Raw genomic sequence first — 19,971 nt, 5'->3', positions numbered from 1 at the left:
TGGTAACGTTTCAGCATTAACACTTATGTGCACTGACAGATGGCTGTAACAAGTGGTCAAAATGGTAATTTAGAAGTGCAGGTATGGTAATTTGAGGTGAATGGCCGCGTTTTTTTTGTTTTGATAGTCTAAAATTAAGTTTAGAGTCATATTAACACTGTTTAGTTTAATATTACACATATTAAATGATGATAGTCTATCCCTCCTGTGTCCTCACCTTTCTTGTGTCCCTTTCCCCTGTATCACTCCACCTCTCATTTTCCTGTACATAACTGATAGAATATAGTGAAGCAGTGAGAGCCATGCTTGTTTCATGCTTGTTTCATGGTGACAAGAACCTCAAGTGGAAGTGAATGCTTATTCAGAAACAATTAGTGAAGTTAACTCCTAAGTGATTCACAGCGCTTGGTGCCAGGAACAAATATAGTCTATTGATTTATTAATCTCATGCACCATCTCTCTCATCAAGGGATCAATGTAAATGGCAAATTAATGCATCTTAGTCTATTTTTATTTTTTTTCATGTTTAACATTTTGTAATTTCCTTTACCCATGTTCAGTGTTATGTTACCCCGGTGGTCTTCATCATGTTATAAGGGATGGAGCACAAACCTGGTAAACTGACGACTGCCATCAGTCTCTGATTTTAAATGCTTGTGATTCCCCGCTCTGCTTGTGTTTTCCCTTTATCTGTGCTTTGCAGGCATTGTTCTCCCTGGTTACATGACTAGTAGGTCCCTGTTTTGTTTTTTTCAAAAGGATAAAAAAAAATAAAGTAGGCCTAATACAATGGTATATTAGGTTCTTGGGACTGCTGTTTATTACATTGCTCCATCATAGTGTTTAGGACGCACTGCTCTGCCGACATGCAGCTATAATGTGCAAAATGTGTCATGTTTTTGCGGAATGAAATTGGCAGTGCGCCCGTCCACATGGCAGAAATGTCCCTAAACTGCACCCTCACCACCCCTTAACTATAGTCCATCAATCTTGTTCTCCAAATTAAGTCTCGTTTTTACACTAGAGACACGTTTTTCTAGTGTACAAGCCTTGCCAGATCCCAGGAAGAACCCCATTTGGACAACCCCAAAATTATTACACCCTGAAAGCTTCTGCAGGATAGATACAGCTTGGGTATCCTGAAAAGTTTTTCTCATGAATGAATGCAGCCAATGGTCAAACAAACCAAACATTTTTTTAAGTGAAAACCCCAGCTGGCCCCTCTTCCCCAAATACTGTGGGTTTCCATTGAAATACATAGTGTTCCCTTCTTTTCATTAGAGGCTCTATTGTGGATTGATGAAGCTAATCGACCAGTGAACACTTCTTCCTTGAGGAGTATACACGACTCTCTGGTTGCTTGGGACAAGATGTTGTTGTTTGACCAGGATTTTTCCCTTCCATCCTCTCGTCTCGCCATTTTAGCATTGGAAACCTAATTCCGAACCTTAATTTATTTCCCTGGCACAATTTGGGTGTTGTTACGATACAGGACCTTTTTGAGGGAGGCTCACTCTTGTCCTTTTCTCAACTACGAGATAAATACCAAATCGCCCTACAGGACTTTTATAATTATCTTCAGATACGGCACTGGATGCAGTCACAAGATAAACGCCCTCGCGCTCTGAAACGCAGAGTGTGGATCTTTGCTTCGAGTACATTGCCAAGAGACAGCACAGACACTAGAGTCTCACAGTTGGATTATCAATTTATATAAATCCAATCTGGTCCCTACTCAGAGGCTGGTTGGTCTTTTTGAGCTGCTGATCAACATTCAACAGCAGCTGGTGTTTCTTCCTACAGACAATATCCTCTTTGCAAAAATCACAGAAATATAATGATCAAAATGACTATTAATTGTAGGTGCTCACGAAAAACAGTAAATTAGATCTCAAGGTGCAAAAATAAAATTTGAAAAACATTCTATATGAAAATAAGAAGAGGAAACATGGTTGCTGCTCCTGGAAGAATTCCTGTAAAAAATCCTCAGAAAAATTAAACTAATACCACACAACAGAAGCGCATTTTTTGTGGTTCTCTTCTCTATTCACAAATAACATACCAACAAAATGTATCAAAAAATAAATGTTTAATACAGAATATTATAACACATCAAAACCAAAATATTTAATATTGCATTTGCTAGCCCAATAAAACAATATAAACAACTGCTGTCAACACTCTCAATAGGCGTTATATATGTCTTTCTCTATAGGACTGAAGGAAAGAAATATAAACCTATAGTTTGTTTCCTCCGATGGAAGTGCTTCCACAGAATTCTCAGAAAGGTAAATGAGAAGGGGTTTGGGTGCTGTTGGTGGCAGTAGCCTGGCCAAGACATTCGTGTTACAAGGACATTCTTAGAATGTTCGTAGGGCCCTCGTGGCATCTTGTTTAAAGACCAGACCTGTTAACCCAAAGACTGCTTTGCAATCTGGGTATAGAACTGTCTTTACCGGTGTGGCTTTTCAAGCCATGATCCTCAAGAGTAAATGGTTCACAAACAGTGTGGTTGAAACCATGTTTAGAGACCGACAACCCGTGTTGGCAAAAAATTATCACAGGATTTGAAGAGTTATGGTAGTTGGGTTGTGAGAGAGAGGTTTCCAACTACTACTTTCCATTTAGCTAATTTGCTTCTGTTTTTGCAGGATAGCTTAGCTAATAAGTTCAAATTGGGTTTCTCTAAGGTTCAGCTTTCTGCCCTTTCTGTTTTGTTCCAGAATACGGTAGCACCTTCGCAGGAAGTACATACTTTTTTTTTGCAGGATGTGGAGCAGGTGCTACCACCATTTAGTCCTTGTGACTTGATTTTAGCATTGAAGACTTTACAATAATCTCCTTTTAAACTACTTAATTCAGTAAAGTTAAAGTTTATTACATGGAGAATGTTTTTTCTGTTGGCTATTTCTACAGCTGGCGGATGTCAGACCTGGGAGCTCTATCTTGTAATTCTCCTTTCCTTGTTTTTCATGAAGAGAAGACTGTTCTTCATACTAAAACATCTCTTCTACCTAAGGTGGATACCAAGTTCCATTTACATTGAGACCTTATAATTCCGGCATTAGCTCAGAATTTGTCTACTGAGGGAGAGGGATCTCTTCATTCCTTGAATGTCTTTTGGGTCTTGAAGATCCCATGTCCAAGGTTGCTAAATGTCAGAAGATCTGATAACCAGATGATCTTTTGGCTCTCTATAATGCCTACAAAACAGGCTGCATCCAAACAAACGATTGCTAGATGGATCACTGCTGTGCTTCGCCATGCTTACATTACGGCAGGAAAATCTGTTCCTTACAGTATGAAGGCCCATTCTTCTAGATCGCTGCGCGCTTCATGGGCAGAGCAGTGCGGGACTTTGGCTGAGCAGCTGTGTCAGACTGCCGCATGGTCATCAGTCTGCTTTTACCAATTGGTTCAGAGAAAAAGATTTAACAGAAGTGTTTTTGCCTCATGGCCCATTCTTTGTGGTTGCTAAAGCTCGAAAATGAAGCTTTATCCTGTTGTAGGGGTTCCTATGCCTTTGAGGGAGGAGTTACGTCAAGTTCTACGTGTTGTCCTGCCTATGCAGTGGTGGAAGAACAAATGTTCCAGTTACCTGCACTGACATTGAGGCCCTGCAAACATGTGGGCAAGAAGGTGGCACAGTGATTAGCATAGCTGCCTTGTAGTACTGGGGGCTTAGATTTATTCCTGACCAGGGCTCAGTCTGCATAGAGTATGTATGTTCCGTGCTCCATTTTTCTCATGCTCCACATGCCTACAGGTCAATTTATTGGTGTCTGTTGTGTGCCTGTTTTGTGGAAAATAGATTGTAAACTCCATTGAGGCAGGAATTGATGTGCCTAAATACAATTATCTGACTGTACAGCACTGGGGAATATATCATCATCATCATCATCATTTATTTATATAGTGCCAGCAAATTCCGTAGCGCTTTACAATTGGGAACAAACATTAATAAGACAATACTGGGTAATACATACAGACAGAGAGGTAAGAGAACACTGCTCGAAAGCTTACAATCTATGGGACAATGGGAGTTAGAAACACAAGGGCATGTGCTACATCATATTGCACAATGGACCAGTCAGACTGCAAAGGTAAAAGTACTGAGTGGGCTGTGTGTGTTGCAATGTTGGTCAGAAGGTTGTTGTCTTGCATTAGCAGTGTAGAAGATGGCAATAGGTAGTTGTGCTATATAAAGAAATAATAAAATGAAAAATCTCTTTCTTGCAGATCATGCTACAAAGTGCTTGTTCCACATCTGGTCATACGGAGTGAGTTTGAGGAGGTGAAGTCCATCGCTCAGTCTATTGAGGCAGACTGGAAGGTGCTGCTGTCTGACTGTTTCCCTAGGATTCTAGTGAATATCCTGCCGTACTTTGTCTCTGAATGTTCCGGCGACTTGGAGATGGCAAAGAAGAGGGAAATTGCCTATAAAGTCTATGATTTGCTACAAGATGAAAACTGCTTGGGTAAACAGGTACTGCAAAGATACTTGAATGGGTTTATGCAGTTGGCTACATAGCCCCATTGCTTTTTTTAATCCAACAATTTTTAAGGTTTGTTTGACTAGAGTCTGAGCACCTTTTTGTTATCATCATGCGTCTCCTGTTTGTCAGTTTTGAATTGTCTGGTTATAGAATCACTGGTAGCTAATCATGGTCAGAGCACCACAGAGTATCTCAGAAGATGAGTGGTTTTGTTTGCAGCAGTGATCTGTCAACCTGTGATTGGGCTAGTGAGCACAATCTGCAAGTGGCAATAGCGCGAATTCAGGTGATGGAAGCTAGACACTGAAAGTTACATAGTAAAGGATCAGAGTTCAGCATGGAGTAGGTATATGAGGTTCTTGCCATCATCATCATCATTTATTTATATAGCGCCACAAATTCTGCAGGACTGTAGAGATGTCATTCACATCAGTCTCTGCCCCAATGGAGCCTACAGTCTACATTCCATAACAAACACACGCACTAGGGTTAATTTTGTCAGCAGCCAATTGGCCTACTAGTAAGTGCTAACCACTGAGCCGCTGTGCTGCCCAAGTTGCCAAATATTGAAGAAACATTGTGGTTCCAAACGCACTTTTATCAAAGTTCACACATCACTTGTACATGTGTTTACAGTAGTTTATTTAATTTAATAACGAACAATAAAACAGTATTATTTTATGTTTTTCTTCATATAATTTGTATATCGATTGCATCATTTTTAGTCTGCACTTAATAGTTAACCCTTACTTATGTGTACTTGTTTAAGTTGGAAACCTGTAAAAGTGCCCTAAGAATGGGGTGTTCCAAAATTCTTCCCACATATATCCACTATAGAATACTACTATGTTATATATGCCAGTATCATTAGTCATGTAGACTGATCGGCCACCAGTGTAATGCAGAATTGTTTTAATAAATTACATTTTTCTTTGCAGCAAATTGACAATTTGTTTCTGCGTAACCTACCAGATATTGTTGTGGAATTATTGATGACTTTACATGAATCGTCCAGTGGTGTAGCCGGGGATGAGAACCATGCTTCCCAATTCACAAGGTACAGATGACCGGAGGCTGTAGTTCATGATGTGTGGTGGTCTTCTGTTTCATTGATGTAGGCATTTTAGTTAAATATTCCTTACATTAGTAATTGTGTTACCCACATATTAATGGCCTTCTATCAAATACTTCCCTCCATTATTTTTTACTGTGAAATGAGTGGTTTGTAAAGATCAAGTAACAATAAATAGGAGTGCTTGTGTTGCCCCGGTCTCTCCAGGCTTTTGTATCTTATGTGTGATATCATATTTCTAGTTCACTTCAGTAACTCACAGATGACGACTTTCCTCATACTATGTGTCATGGTTCAAGATTATTAAGTATAAACATATCTTTGTTCTAATTTATTTACTGATGTGTACATGTTTGACATTCTTCAATAAAGAAATATAAAAAAAATTAAAAAGAATAATTTAAATTAGCATAAAATTGACTCTATTTTACCTGCTGATCAGTGTTGTCCTGGGAATGGGCCTAATTATCATTCACTCAGGTGTTCGTTTTTTTTACTTTTTATTTTGAAATGACAATTCTTCATCGTTATCATCATCAACATTTATTTATATAACGCCAGCAAATTCTGTAGCGTTTTACAATTGGGAACAAACAGTAATAAAACATTACTGCATGATACATACAGACATAGATGTTAGAGGGCCCTGCTCGCAAGCTTACAATCTATGCTACAATGGGAGTTTGATACACAAGGGTAAGTGCTACATCATGTTGCATATTTTCAGCTAGAATGCAAAGGAAAAAGTATTGAGTGGGCTGTGTGTGTGTGGCAATGTTGGTCAGAGGGCTGTTGTCTTGTGTTAGCTGTGTAGAGTGTGGTAATAGGGTAACTTAGGGAGATAAAGATGTTGGTTGAAGAATATCATAAGCTTGGCTGAAGAGGTGGGTTTTCAGAGAACGCTTGAAGGTTTGAAGACTAGAAGAAAGTCTTACTGTGCAAGGGAGGGAATTCCACAAAGTGGGTGCAGCCCGAAAAAAGTCCTGTAACCAAGAATGGGAGGAAGTGATGAGAGTTGAAGAGAGACGTAGATCTTGTGCATAACAAAGGTGTCGAGTTGGGAGATATTTTGAGACAAGTGAGGAGATGTATCTTGGGGCAATTTTTTTGTAGATGGCCTTGTATGTTAGTAGAAGAATTTTATATTGGATTTGTTGAAAAACAGGCAACAAATGTAGAGTCTGACAGAGTGGCTCAGCAGAGGAAGAACAATTTCCAAGGAAACTCAATCTAGCCGCTGCATGCAAAATAGATTGTAAGAGTCTGATTTTGGTAAGACCAGTAAGGAGGGAATTGCAATAGTCAATGCGGGAGATGATAAGTGCATGAATTAAAGTTTTTGCAGTGTCTTGTGGGAGATATGTGCGTATTCTGGACATGTTTTTTAGATGTATGTAACATGATTTAGATATAGAGTCGATGTGGGGAACAAAGGATAGGTGTGAGTCAAGGATTACACCTAGGCAGCGAGCTTGCGGGGTGGGATTTATGATCATGTTATCAACATAAATAGAAATGTCAGGCAGAAGTTTCTATTGTTGGGTGGGAATATTATTAATTCTGTTTTTGAAAGATTGAGTTTGAGTTGGCGAGAGGACATCCAAGATGAAATGGCATAAAGACAGTCAGTAGCGCGAGACAACACAGATGGTTAGAGATCAGGAGTGGATAGATAAATTTGTGTATCATCCGCATAGAGATGATACTTAAATCCAAAGGAGCTTATTAGTTTCCAAGAGAAGTGGCGTAAGTAGAGAATAGCAGAGGACCTTACCTTAATTACTGAGCCTTGCGGTACTCCAACTGATAAAGGAAGCGTAGCAGAGGTGGATCCAGGGAGATTAACACTGAAAGAGAGATTAGCTAGGCAGGATGAGAACCAGGATAGGACAGTGCCTTCAAGACCTAGAGATTGTAGCTTTATGTGAGGAGAGAGTAGTCAACAGTGTCAAATGCAGCAGAGAGATCCAAGAGTATTAGAAGACACTAATTACCTTTAGTTTTAGCTGTGATCAGATCATTGACAACCTTGGTCAGTGCAGTCTCTCTGGAGTGTTGAGAGCAAAAGCCTGACTGAAGAGGATCCAATAGGTTGTTTAATAAGCAATACCAAATGTTCAACAATACAACAACAGCTAAAGGACAAAGTACAAGGGGAAATAAAAGAACATTAGCAGAATGCCATATTAACTATTTTTTAAACAGATGGGTGAAAGGGTGTTATCAAGGATGTTAGAGGACTGTAAAACCTACAAGAAAATGTAATCTGATATATAAATGCAAGGAAATAACCTTTACAGATATGTATGTAAAACTTTCCATTCTATGTCAGAATTATATTTGATGTGTAATAATCTATAGTTAGATTATTGAAATATGTTATGCTTTGTTATTGGCAATTTTAGACAACAAATTGCTGTCTGCAGTGTCCATCAATAGACAGCATGATCATGCCCCACACTTAGGAGGTAATCACTGTACATTCTACATTGGCTGACCCCACTTCTACAGCCAACATCTTCATTGAGCCGTGAGACACCCGGGTAATATGTAGGAAGGGATCAGGTACGAACATGGGGGGTAGTAGTGATCGCTTGAAGGTTGCTGTCTCCATGAGTCACAAAGCACCTCCGGACACATGATCACTGAGTCTACCCAGTGTGGGAATCTAGTGGGGCTACATTTATGTAAATAGGAAGTTTTAAAAGAAGCACAACAAGGACACTACTATGTGCTTGAAATAAGAAAATGTATCCTGACATGTGTCAATATAGCTCTGTTTAGAGAACATTATACCTGTGTTCATAATATTTAACATAACTGGTTTTTTTCCACAAAACTTAAATACACATTCTCATGGTATATGGAATGTAAAGTCCCCGTTTCATTTTCTGCATTCATTATAATCCTGTTAACACAATAGACTTTTTTAATGCCCACAATATCTTGTCTCTGCTTTAGGATCGCTGTTGGGTGGTGGATTGTTTGTAAGCTCCTGTGATCTGCTTTATTTGCCACAGTTATTATTACTTGTGTAACTACACCACATTGTGAAATTCTGTCACCATACCAATTGTTATATTTGTGTTGTTCTAGGGAATTGGATCCAGCTCCAAACCCCCCATATTTCCCCTCTTATGTAATTAAAGCGACTTTGGATTATATCAGCAGTTGCCACAAAAGCAAGATGAAGAGTCTTGTGGCGATTCTCTCCAAGTCTCCCGTGAGTACATTTATGTCAATCTGGGTCCACCAAGTAACTTTGAAGCTGGTTAATTTATTTTGTATTGTGAAACCAACAGTCAAGGCTTTATAAAATACCAGACTGTATGGTCACTATAAAAATGGCTGTACATACAAAAAAAACCTAAACAAATAAAAACCAACCACCCCCCTAAACAACAACAAAAAAGCATACATGCAAAAAAATGAGACTAGATGCTTCATTTTGGGTGGTACAGCTTATCTTTCTATGCTTCTTTTTTGTTTAGTTTTTGTTTGGTATTTTTTCAAACAACTGATGTGGAAAGTGAAGCTAAGACTAAACAATTTCACCTTCATTCTTATAGCATATGAAAATGTGTAGTTATTAGGTCTATGCTGGTTGTCCTTTATGAAAATGAAACAAAACAATTATCTGTGGTTGAACCCCTTTGTTTTACAAATCTCCGTACACTTGAAAGTGAAGTGATATTCAGGGCATGTGAATGACCAGAGATCCTGCCTTATGCAGAGATTTCATCCTTTATTTTTAATAAATGTATTAAATGTTCAGCTTTTAGATGCATGCATTCATATATATGGTATTTTTTCAGGATTCTTTCCAGAAGATTTTGCTTTCCATATGCAAACAGGCTGCGGAGAGCAACAATGTCTACAGGAAGCACCATATCCTCACCATCTACCATCTCTTTGTTAACCTGCTGCTGGTGGAAATTAAGGATGGTTTAGGGGGAGCGTGGGCTTTTGTCCTCAGAGATGTCATTTACACCTTGATCCACCACATTAATAGCAGGTACTCTGTGCTGCGCAGTCAGTCTTAACATTCCTTAATATTCCTGTTGTGTTTGAATGCAGGTTCACAGTATGGTTTAAAAGTATTCTGCTACAAGGAAACCTAATTGATCTAATTTTCTCTGATGTAAATAATTACATTTGGCTGCTGTGAAAGCACCAGGCATTATTTTTAATTCAGATAGGGTTCCAGCTTTAGAAGAAGAAGACTTTTAAAGCCAGTAAGACATTTATATTTTGCATTAATCCGTTTCTGTTTGTCCACAGACAGCTGGATTAAGCAAATTGATGTTATTGGATCTGCAAATCAATGTTATGAATGTTTATAATGCCTTTATGGTTGGAATAAAATATTTATGAATGCTGATTATATGATTATATTAGCTTATTTGTGTTGATTATGTTTTGTCAGAACATAAAGCTGTTTTAGTTATTTTTGGTGTCTCCGTGCTCTGCATCCTTTCACACCATTTCAGAGCTGCCTGCACAATGGATGAAGTGTCCACTCGAAGTTTCATGCTGTGTCTTGACCTTTTGCATCGCGTTTGCCGAGCGGCAGTCACTTTCTGCAAGGATGCGTTAGAGAGTCACCTACATGTTATTGTCGGTAGTCTTATCCCTTTGGCAAACAGCCAAGTAGAAATTCAGGAGCAGGTAAATCGGTTTCCTTTAATGTTTCATTACTATGTATCCTACATCATCATCATCATCATCTATTTATATAGCGCCACTAATTCCGCAGCGCTGTACAGAGAACTCATTGACATCTGTATCCTTATAAAGGCATCCAAGTAATGCATTGGCCATCACCACTTCCGGTAGCAGAGATATACATAGTCTGACTACGTCTCCAGTGCAAAACCCTTCTCTGTGCTGATGGTGAAAGTCTTTGTTCAAACTTTCTCCTTCAACCTGTACAGTCCTGGGGTACACGAATCATTCTATTGGATATATTTGTTATACATAGTAATTAGGTAATTTGTAAGAAATCTTTCTTTAAAATGTAACCACTCTTCTTTAGCCATCTTTTTACCCTTGTATCCACACCTAATGCTTTTGAAAATTATATTGCAGCCACTACAGTACCAAGATCCAGTTTGCAATTTACCTCCTCATAAACATGAATCGGAGTTGTGTTACATGGCTGACACTTAGTGAACACAGTCCCGCTCTACGGGGGTGGGGGGTTGGACATCAATTCTGGGGGATGTGCCTCAGAGTGCCTCTGGAATGCTCAGTGAAAGCACTCTGCAGCCATCTATATCCATTCATTTGTGCGCAGAAAATTGAACGGAGGTTCCTTGTCATACTAGGTGGTGATGTGAGCAGCAGACATCACAGTGCTGTCCAGTGGCATTCCCAGAGAATTCAATTCCCCCCTATAAGCTTTTTAATGCTTCTCTGAGCTCATTATATTTAGATTTTGTGACTAGTTCACCTATAACAATTAGCATGCGTACATTAGACTAGTATTTCATCAGAGATGAGGTGGTGTTGGATTTGCTCTGCCTGTTCTGATAAAAGTTACATTTTAGTAGGAGAAAAAATGTTTTAGTTTATTATATGAAAGTTTGTGCTATTATGAAACTTTCTATTCCTATGTAATGTGCCAACGAACTAGTGTATAATTATGCAAGCATGGTTTATTATAGTTTATTATACATATGTTTAACCTACAGGTATGCGAATTGTTGACCTTTTTGGTTGTTGAAAGCCAGGACAATGAGAACCTTTACCACACGATTAAACTGCTGGACCCTTTCCCTGACCATCCTCTGTTTAAGAACCTGCGACAAGCCCACCAGAAAATCAAGTACAGCAAAGGGACTTTCTCACTCATAGAGGTACCAGCTCTTACTGATAATGGGGGACATTTATATAAACTGTTTTACAGGTTACTGTATCTAGCGCCAACTAAGGAGCATATCTGTGAGTCCATGTCCCCTGGTGATACGTAGCTGAACATCACCAAGAGGGCGAGAGGTAAATAAAAGGGGGCCTCTATGGGAGGGAGACACGGCTGTGTCACAGGGCAGAGTGGTGACTCAGTGGTTAGCATTACAGCCTGTGGAACTTCAAAGCCCAGGAGAGCTGAAAGCCTAGTGTGTTAGAGAGGAGCAGTGTGAGTAATGTATTAGATCAATTACTATTTATATGCAGCTGTCCTACAGGAATCTTGCAGAAGGAGAACATCACCCACATTCTGTTACTAATGCAGCCATTAAGCTATATGAAGGATAAGGAGGAAAGGAGAAGAACTTTATTCTGTTATGCTACTTAATGTAACCCATACTTGCCTACTTTCAGTCAGTACAGTCCGGGAGAGGGGCGTGACTAGACGGCGGGACGCGTTATTTTGGCCAGGGAATTGCGAGATGCGGCAGACTTGCCTGCTCTCCCGGGAGTCCGGTAGACTGACTCGGATTTCGGGAGTCTCCCGGACATTCCGGGAGAGTTGGCAAGTATGATGTAACCAAGTCATGTGCTGGAGGAAAAGGGTGTAAGCGAAGTTCCATCGTTAATTTAAGAGATGGTCTGGCATTTTATATAGCAACTAGTATTTGCACTGCCCCACTATATTACACCTGTGTCCTTTTCACTTAAACCCTCTGAGGGAGGAACACCAACACCATTTACTCACCAGTGACAAGGTGCTACATGTAGAAAGTTAAGTGTTCCCCTTAAGATTCTGGAAATAACTCATTGGACATTATGGACACCAGCATTACTTCACAATTACCTGTAGAGCAGTGTTTATAAATGTGTTTATTTTCAGGTCTCTTATACTGTTGGACTTGATTCAGCTCCTGATTTGATGTGTTTTGTCTCTTTAGGAAGTAAGTCATTTCCTTTCTGTAAGTGTGTGTGATTCACTCCCTTTAACCAGACTGGAAGGATTAAATGATTTAAGAAAACAATTGGAGCAACACAAGGATGAGATGAAAGATCTTGTGCGTGATTTCCAAGGTATTGTAATTTGACAGTTCTTCCATTGTGCTGTATGTCAAATACACAAGCATATTTCATTCCTTTGTGAGAACCTGGCTACTAAATTTGCTCTAAACTGTACGATGTAAATCTTGTTGTTTGCAAAAAAGAAAAGCAAAATTTACAATACCAATTCTGAGAAGCAAATGTTTTCTCTTAACAGGGTCATGCGGTTTATAGACATTTCTATTGAATGCTTTTTTTCCATGATATGACTAGTTATTGAAGGGCAGATTTATCAGAGGGCAAAAAGCCTTATAGCTGGTAAAACAGTTTTTTTTTTTTTATGCCAGCCAATGGAATTTGTTTTGTTTAGCATCCTTCATGTAAGCGTTTACTGGAGGAGATTACTCTGCTATTGCAGGCGATCACCCTGCTGTCGGTAAGTATCGCCAGCTTCCGTCATCGAAGGCTTTGCGTCAAGCAGCCTGGTCATCAAATATCTCAGCGCTTACCAGAAAAAGAAAACTGAAAAAATGATTTATTGATGAAATTATTGTGTTTGGTCTTCATCTTTTTAAAATTAATGGGGATATTTCCCCGTCCCCAGAAAATAAATTTGGTTTTCTGTGACTAAAAACAGTAAGGTAAATATAATATATATGTTATGCTATACCCCATATATTTTATATATAAAAGCTTTTTTTTTTCCCCCATTTCCACACATGAGACCAGAGGCTCCAGAGCGATAAGTAAACTTTATCAGTAGTTTTCACCATGACAGCTGAGTATCACAAATATGCCACAGCTCTAAAATAATGTTAAATCACCGTAAATAGTGTTGATTTAATAAACAGGCACCTGACTTTGAGATGTATGTGTTTGTGCAGTTTCTGTACATGAACATTGTTATACTGCCCACTTAATTTAACACTTTAGAATCTTCAGAACTATGTGACCCCCAGTATCTTATTATGGTACCTCTTTCATGCGTTAAGTATATACAATATTTTTTGGGGTACAGTTTAAGCAGGATTCTTGGAGTAAGCGGTCCGTCTGCTACGTGATGACTTTTTTCTTTCATTCCAGTTATGAGAATTGCACGATGGAATTACTTTTTTTTTTCTTGTATTTTTGTGCTAATTTAAATGAAAACTCTGCCCTTCATGATAATTGGAGGAGTATTAGCATAGTTGCTAAATTTTATTTTTATTTCTCATAGAAGCACCTACCTGGCTGTTTAATATTTTTTGTAGACAGCTATAACATGAATATGTCATTCTCTGGTTGCAAGAATAAACTATTTTTTATCATATTAATGAGTTTGATCTCAAATATATTCAAAGTCCCAGCAATAACAACATTAGATACAGACGGCACACTGACTTCTTGACAAAACGGCTTCCTCTCATGGAAACCAAAGTGACAGTTACCAAAAGTTAATTGTAACTGTCAATATGTGTTCTTTTGTCAGGAAATCCTCAGGATAATGTCATTGCAGAACTGGTACTAAGTCTCTTACAGCTGTGTAAGAATGCGGTACACCTGGACAATGGGAGCGATGTGCTGGGTGAGTAAATGGACAATTCTCTGTGCAAGCTTGTTGTATTTCAGTAATCCGACCTCCCTGCAGCTTCTATAGTCACCAGTTTCCACATGCCGGTCTTTGATATGCAGATAATCTCAAAGGAGAAAGAAAGAGAGAGATCTGGGAGAAATAAATGTAACTTATTTTACCATTAAAAGTGTATAGACACTTACATGGGTTATCAGTTTGCAGCTTAGTAGAGGAATCTGTGTAAAAGTTCTCTATGATCCCTGTAATCTGGTGTTCAGAGCTCCGGGGCATGAAATTAGCTGATGGGAAAAGATATTTGCATTTCACAGGTGAGAAATGCATTCTCAGTAAGGGGATGAGATGATTGTAACTTGTTGTCTTACACAGTTCTAAGCCAGTAGGTGGCTTGTAGGAATTTGGATTTCATTAACCTTTTGTTGATTTCATATTTAATCAATGAATATATTAAAAATACATTATCAAATTTAAATCAATAAATAAACATACAGAGAATGTATTGCATTAAAATTTATCGCAACAATTTCTGTCTATATAAGTTGTTATATTATTGAACATTCATGATTCAATGTTGATATAGAGTCTGTTAAATATCATACTAATAAAAAAAAACCTTTAATTAGTATTTCTATTAAAATATTTCATCATCTTCCATGCCTAAATACTACAAGATATGGTCCTGTCGGATTCAGTCATGGTACGCGTTACCATCTGTAGCTGAAGACTTGGCTGATGATCTAGCTTAGGCGCCCGGTCTGGCTGTTCGTTCCTTAATGATGTATATACCTGGTTTATCACTTGTGTACTCGGTCTCCTATATATATATATATATATTTATGCACATTCATCTAGTCATAATATATCGTGGTTATATTATGTGAATTTTACTTAAGTTTTTACTCAATTTTGTTGAAACAAAAAATTTTTTTTGCCAAAATAATGATTGCCAATATGAAATATTATGATCTAGAAAAATAAAGATAAAATTAATACGCAAAAGTATGCAAAGGGGACCTAGTTAATCCATCAGACTACAGAAATCGGAATGGACTTTTACAAAGATAGCTCTACAAAGCTGGAAACCCCTCATACAAACACCTGCATACAAACACCTGCAGGATTAATGCTCGGCATTCTATCAATCGTGTTTTCTTTTTCCATTTTGGTTCCATTTACAATCTGCGCCATCATCGGCTTGCTGTGACACATTAAGCATATGTTGAAATTGCATTGATATCAGCATGAAGTAGATGAACTGAATTTAGTTACAATGTAAAGAGGTGGTAACAATACTAAACACATTTTCATTCTTCAGTTTTTCTTGTTTCATGTCCCATTTTTATCACTTTCATTATATACAGTTGTATCTTCAGAAGTGTACTCATTGGTTGGTTAATTTTAAAAAAAAAAAAATGTTGATAATAGCAGTCGCCCCCACTGAACCCCCTGCATTGCTCATTGTTCATGACTTTGCTAACTACTTCTAAGACCACATGAACACATCAGACAAGAAGTATCCTCTCGCCTGGTCCAAGTTTGAGCAACCCTGGCCACTTTTTATGTTTCACTGAATCTCTAAGTAGAAATATGTTGATTATCCTCTGCAGGTAAATACTTAAACATTGCTTATTTCTCCTGCATCCATTGGGGGCCATGGGGTACATTGAGTATAGTGACTGGTTCAGGCGTGCGGGCACTTAGTAAGAATCTTAATAGCTGTCTATAACTTCTTCCCTCTATACACCTCTCTTGTTAGGCCTCAATTTAGTTTAGTGCCACAGTGTGGCAGGATGTGTTTTGGGGTTTGGTGCTGCTGTGCAGTGATTTTTATAAATTTTTAGTTTATTTCTTTATTTTGAGGCTTTTGCCTCCTATGGAAGATAGAGCCGCATTGGCAGTTCTGTGGAGCCGCTGTCAGTTCTGCAGTGCATGACACAGACAGCTATTCACTGATAGGAGTGGGGGATCGAAGGTACTGAGGGGGTGCCTCTTCTGCCGTTTCCACTGTTGGACACCTCCGGTAGAGCCGGCCATAGTCGCCGCAGGTTGTGCTTGACATTCCTTGGCTACGGCTGCAGCCATCACCTCACCATGCAATAGAGGAGAGGCAGATAGTAAGTGTTAACCTCTCCCTGCACAGTGCTGGGAAAAGGGGTACTTAAGAAGCTGCGGTGGGCCCAGTGGAAGGCTGTCTCTTGTAGAGGGAACAGCCATTAGGTTCCTTAGGTGGCTGGGTCAGGTGGGCTTAACAACTACAATGTAAGCCATTTCTGGGCCCTGGAGGGAGATGCTTTTTCCTTCCCTGCACTTTCTCCCTTTTGGTCTCTCGCACCTCGTGTGCACGTCAGAACAGCAGCCATCTTGGAGCTCCAGCACTCCCATTCTATGTCCTTCCATCTGTAAGGTACCAGGAATGTGGGGTTGGTTTTCTGAGTAGTTAGTATCTCAGATTTGTTGGGCTCTGTGGCTGTATTGCAGGCTCACTTTATTTTTCTTAGTTTTGTGCTGCTTCTGTCTTTTACTTTATGTTTTTCTCAGATCTTTTGTCTATCATGTTGCGTAGTTGTCTATAAGACAACTACCATCTCCATTCCCAATGCAGCCATGCTTAAGGACGGTGCACACCGAAAGGTTGAGGGCATCCTTAAATCCGTTTTCGTGACAGCGGGTGCCTCTTTAGGGTATACCATGGCATCTACTTGGTGAACACGTATGTGGAAATCTGGTCATATTCAGATTGCTATGGACTATTTGGGGGGGGCGGCCAGTCAGGCTCTCTGGCTTAAGTCCTCGGAGGTTGATGTGTTGTATAAGAAGACTGTTGAGTCACTACCTATTTCTGGGGGTGTTCTGTTTGGACTAGAGCTTGAAAACATTATTAGTCAGGCAACTGGAGGATAAAGTACTTTGCTTTCTCTTAATGCTCCAAAGCCTAATGTGTCCAGGTTTGGCTGCTTTTGTTTCTCAGGCAGGTCTTGGATTCATTACTCCAGAGGACAGTCAACCGCCTCCAGGGGGGTTGGTTTGCAGTATGGACTCCAAGCCTTGTCTGCTATGTGTCCAGCAGGTAAGTTTGCCGACAAGTTATCAGTGTGACGGACATTCTGCCCACCCAGAATCTGCTGTGATGGGAGCCCATCTACTCCTCTTGCAGGATCAATGGTTTCAGACCTCCACAGTTGCCTGGGTGAGGGGAATTGTGGACCAGGGGTACATGATAAATCTCGTCAGTGGTCCCCCCCAGATGGTTCTTTTCCACAGGGCTCCCTGAGGGTCAAACAAAGTATCTTGCTCAGTGAAAGGCCATCAACTCCGTGATATATTCAGGGGTGGTTGTCCTACTCCCAGAAAATCAAAGAGGTATGGGTTTTTTTTCCCCCCTAAACAGTTTATGGTTCAAAAGCATGACTGTTCATTCAGGACGATCCTGAACATCAAATCTATAAACACCCAGCTGCGGGAGCTCATATAAACATAGAATTTGACAGCAGATAAGAACCCCTTGGCCAATCTAGTCTGCCAATTTTTTAAACTATATTAACCTCAAACCCTATTACATCCTTTATTTTTTGTAAGGATATCCTTACAAATTTGTCGCGTCCCGCAACTGTGGGCAGCCAGGCACCTGCGCATTAGTGGTATATTTATTAATTACTCCTGGGGCTAATTATTATTCCCTGAAGCAATGACTCCTGATTGCCCAGTGTTACGGTTATAGCGTGTATGCTGTGCATTGCTGACCACCTGTGTGGTTACTCTGCTGAACTTCTGATTGACCTCTGTTGTGACCCCTGGCTAGTTTCTGGACCCTGCTTGTACTCTGATTGCCCTGACCTTTGGCTTTGTTATTTGGAAATCCCAGCCCGCTGCCAGCCCTGACCCTTTGGCCTCCCTGATTATTCTACTAGCTACAGACCTCTGGCTGCTTCAAACTATCCGCTCCTGTCTTGGATACCGCCTCCTACCTTCCTGCTGCGATATTGCATATTAGCTTTCACTACGCTAAGAGTTAAGACCTGGGGGCATCTAAGTACCTGTGAGCATGACAAGCTCTATGGGAAAGGTGGCTGCTGTAGATGAAGACCTCTGTCTCGTGTTCTGAAGGCTTATATCCCTCATAATGGGTTCACTAACCTTACCCCTCCAGCAGATGCTAGGGATATGCTGGTCATCTTTTCTTGATCCCTCTAAAGCCCTCCCTAATTTTAATCAGCAATTCTATGAATCTGCATTTAATTAAATCGCTCCCTCTAACATTTACTACAAGAATGTGGGGTGGGCCTCTAAACCTCTGAGACCAACATGGCCATAAGATCCAGCAAGCACAAACCCCTCTTACCCAACCAACGAATTTCAACGGGGTGGGGAAATGATGACCACTCTTGGGCCATATGTTGTTTGGACGCACAGTACGCAAATGAATGACTAACAACCCATATCCGTATCTTCACCGTGTGTCAAATGGCGTCCTGACAGACAAATAAACAAAATCAACCAGCAAAGAGTTATCAAGTATGAGATGGGGATACGGTAACCCATATGAAGGTAAAAAAAAACATAAAACACATGGGAGATAAGTTACTAATCAGGCCTTAGTCCAAGGAAATATAGGAAAAATCTCTTCATGCCCTCATTAAAAGTGACAAGCAGCAAAGCATTGAAGTCCAATGCCTACAATATATCTATTGTAGGCATTGGACTTCAATCTCCCAAAATGTTTTATCGCATCGATGGAAATGGGTGTCATAGTTTTTCAAGTCCGATAAATTCAATGGACCGCTTAAAAATAGCACCAAATTTAAATTTATACAGGGGTGAATCATCCCAGTGTATCAGCCATGCTTCGTCCCCCTGTGGTCTGACAGCTACGTACCTCTGACATACTGCTCTCCGCCGTATCCATATATAGCTCTAGCTGAAGGCTGGTAACTGTCGTACATGACCAAATGTGGATCCCATTGAAATTCTCCAGGAATCTCAAACAGATGGCTAAATCTTCCTTAATCTCTCTCTCTCTCTCTCTCTCTCTCGAGATAACTGTAGTCTAGCATGGGCCAGAGTGACTCCCACCATAGCCCTCTGAAATCTATCCCAAGCATGTTTTAATTGCTCTACAGTTTTAGCATCTACCACCCCTGATGGGAGCTATTCCACTTATCCACTACTCTTTCTGTGAAGTAGTTTTTCCTCAATTTTCCTCTGAACCTACTTCCCTCCAGTTTCAATGCTGGTCCTCATGTTCTAATATTCCTCTTCCATTGAAGAATGTTTCCCTCCTGTACCCTGTCAAAACCCTTGATATATTTCAAAGTTTGTATCATGTCCTCCCATTTACTTCTCTGTTCAAATTTACTCATATTAAGATCTATTAGTCGTCATCATCGTTTATTTATTTATATAGCGTCACTAATTCCACAGCGCTGTACAGAGAATATTTGTCACATTAGTCCCTGCCCCATTGGAGCTTACAGTCTAAATTTCCTAACACATACAGACAGACGGAAACACAGAGTAGGATCAATTTGATAGCATCCAGTTAACCTACTAGTATGTTTTTGGAGTGTGGGAGGATACCGGAGCAGCACGGGGAGAACATACAAACTCCACACAGCTAAGGCCATGGTCTTTCCGGGTAAGTTTTGTGCTGAAGGCCATGCATCATTTTAGTTGCCCTTTTTTGTACAGTCTCTAATGTATTTATATCCTTCTGGAGATATGACCTCCAGAATTGAACACAGTATTCTGGATGAGGCTGTACCAGTGACCTATACAGTGGCATTATTACTACTTTCTTTCTGCTACTGATTCCTCTCCCTATGCAACCAAACATCTGACTTGCCTTTTTCATTGCTTTGTTACATTGCTTACCTGCCTTTAAATCACCT

At 39.8% G+C, this 19,971-nt stretch overlaps 1 protein-coding gene across 1 annotated transcript in view; it reads left to right on the top strand.

The window, feature by feature from the left end:
- The window catches only part of ATM (ATM serine/threonine kinase), a 127,507-nt gene that overhangs the window by 52,743 nt on the left and 54,793 nt on the right, over positions 1-19,971 (top strand). Inside the window, exons 26-33 of the mRNA XM_075198904.1 lie at positions 4,240-4,486; positions 5,435-5,553; positions 8,665-8,791; positions 9,384-9,583; positions 10,059-10,236; positions 11,262-11,426; positions 12,417-12,549; positions 13,985-14,080. Coding sequence (XP_075055005.1) covers positions 4,240-4,486; positions 5,435-5,553; positions 8,665-8,791; positions 9,384-9,583; positions 10,059-10,236; positions 11,262-11,426; positions 12,417-12,549; positions 13,985-14,080 — 1,265 coding nt within the window. The remainder of the gene's footprint in view (positions 1-4,239; positions 4,487-5,434; positions 5,554-8,664; positions 8,792-9,383; positions 9,584-10,058; positions 10,237-11,261; positions 11,427-12,416; positions 12,550-13,984; positions 14,081-19,971) is intronic.

Source organism: Mixophyes fleayi, chromosome 2, assembly GCF_038048845.1.
Source record: "Mixophyes fleayi isolate aMixFle1 chromosome 2, aMixFle1.hap1, whole genome shotgun sequence".
NCBI lineage: Eukaryota > Metazoa > Chordata > Amphibia > Anura > Limnodynastidae > Mixophyes > Mixophyes fleayi.
Note: the sequence above shows the minus strand (reverse complement) of the source record. Positions and strands in the feature narration are given on the sequence as shown.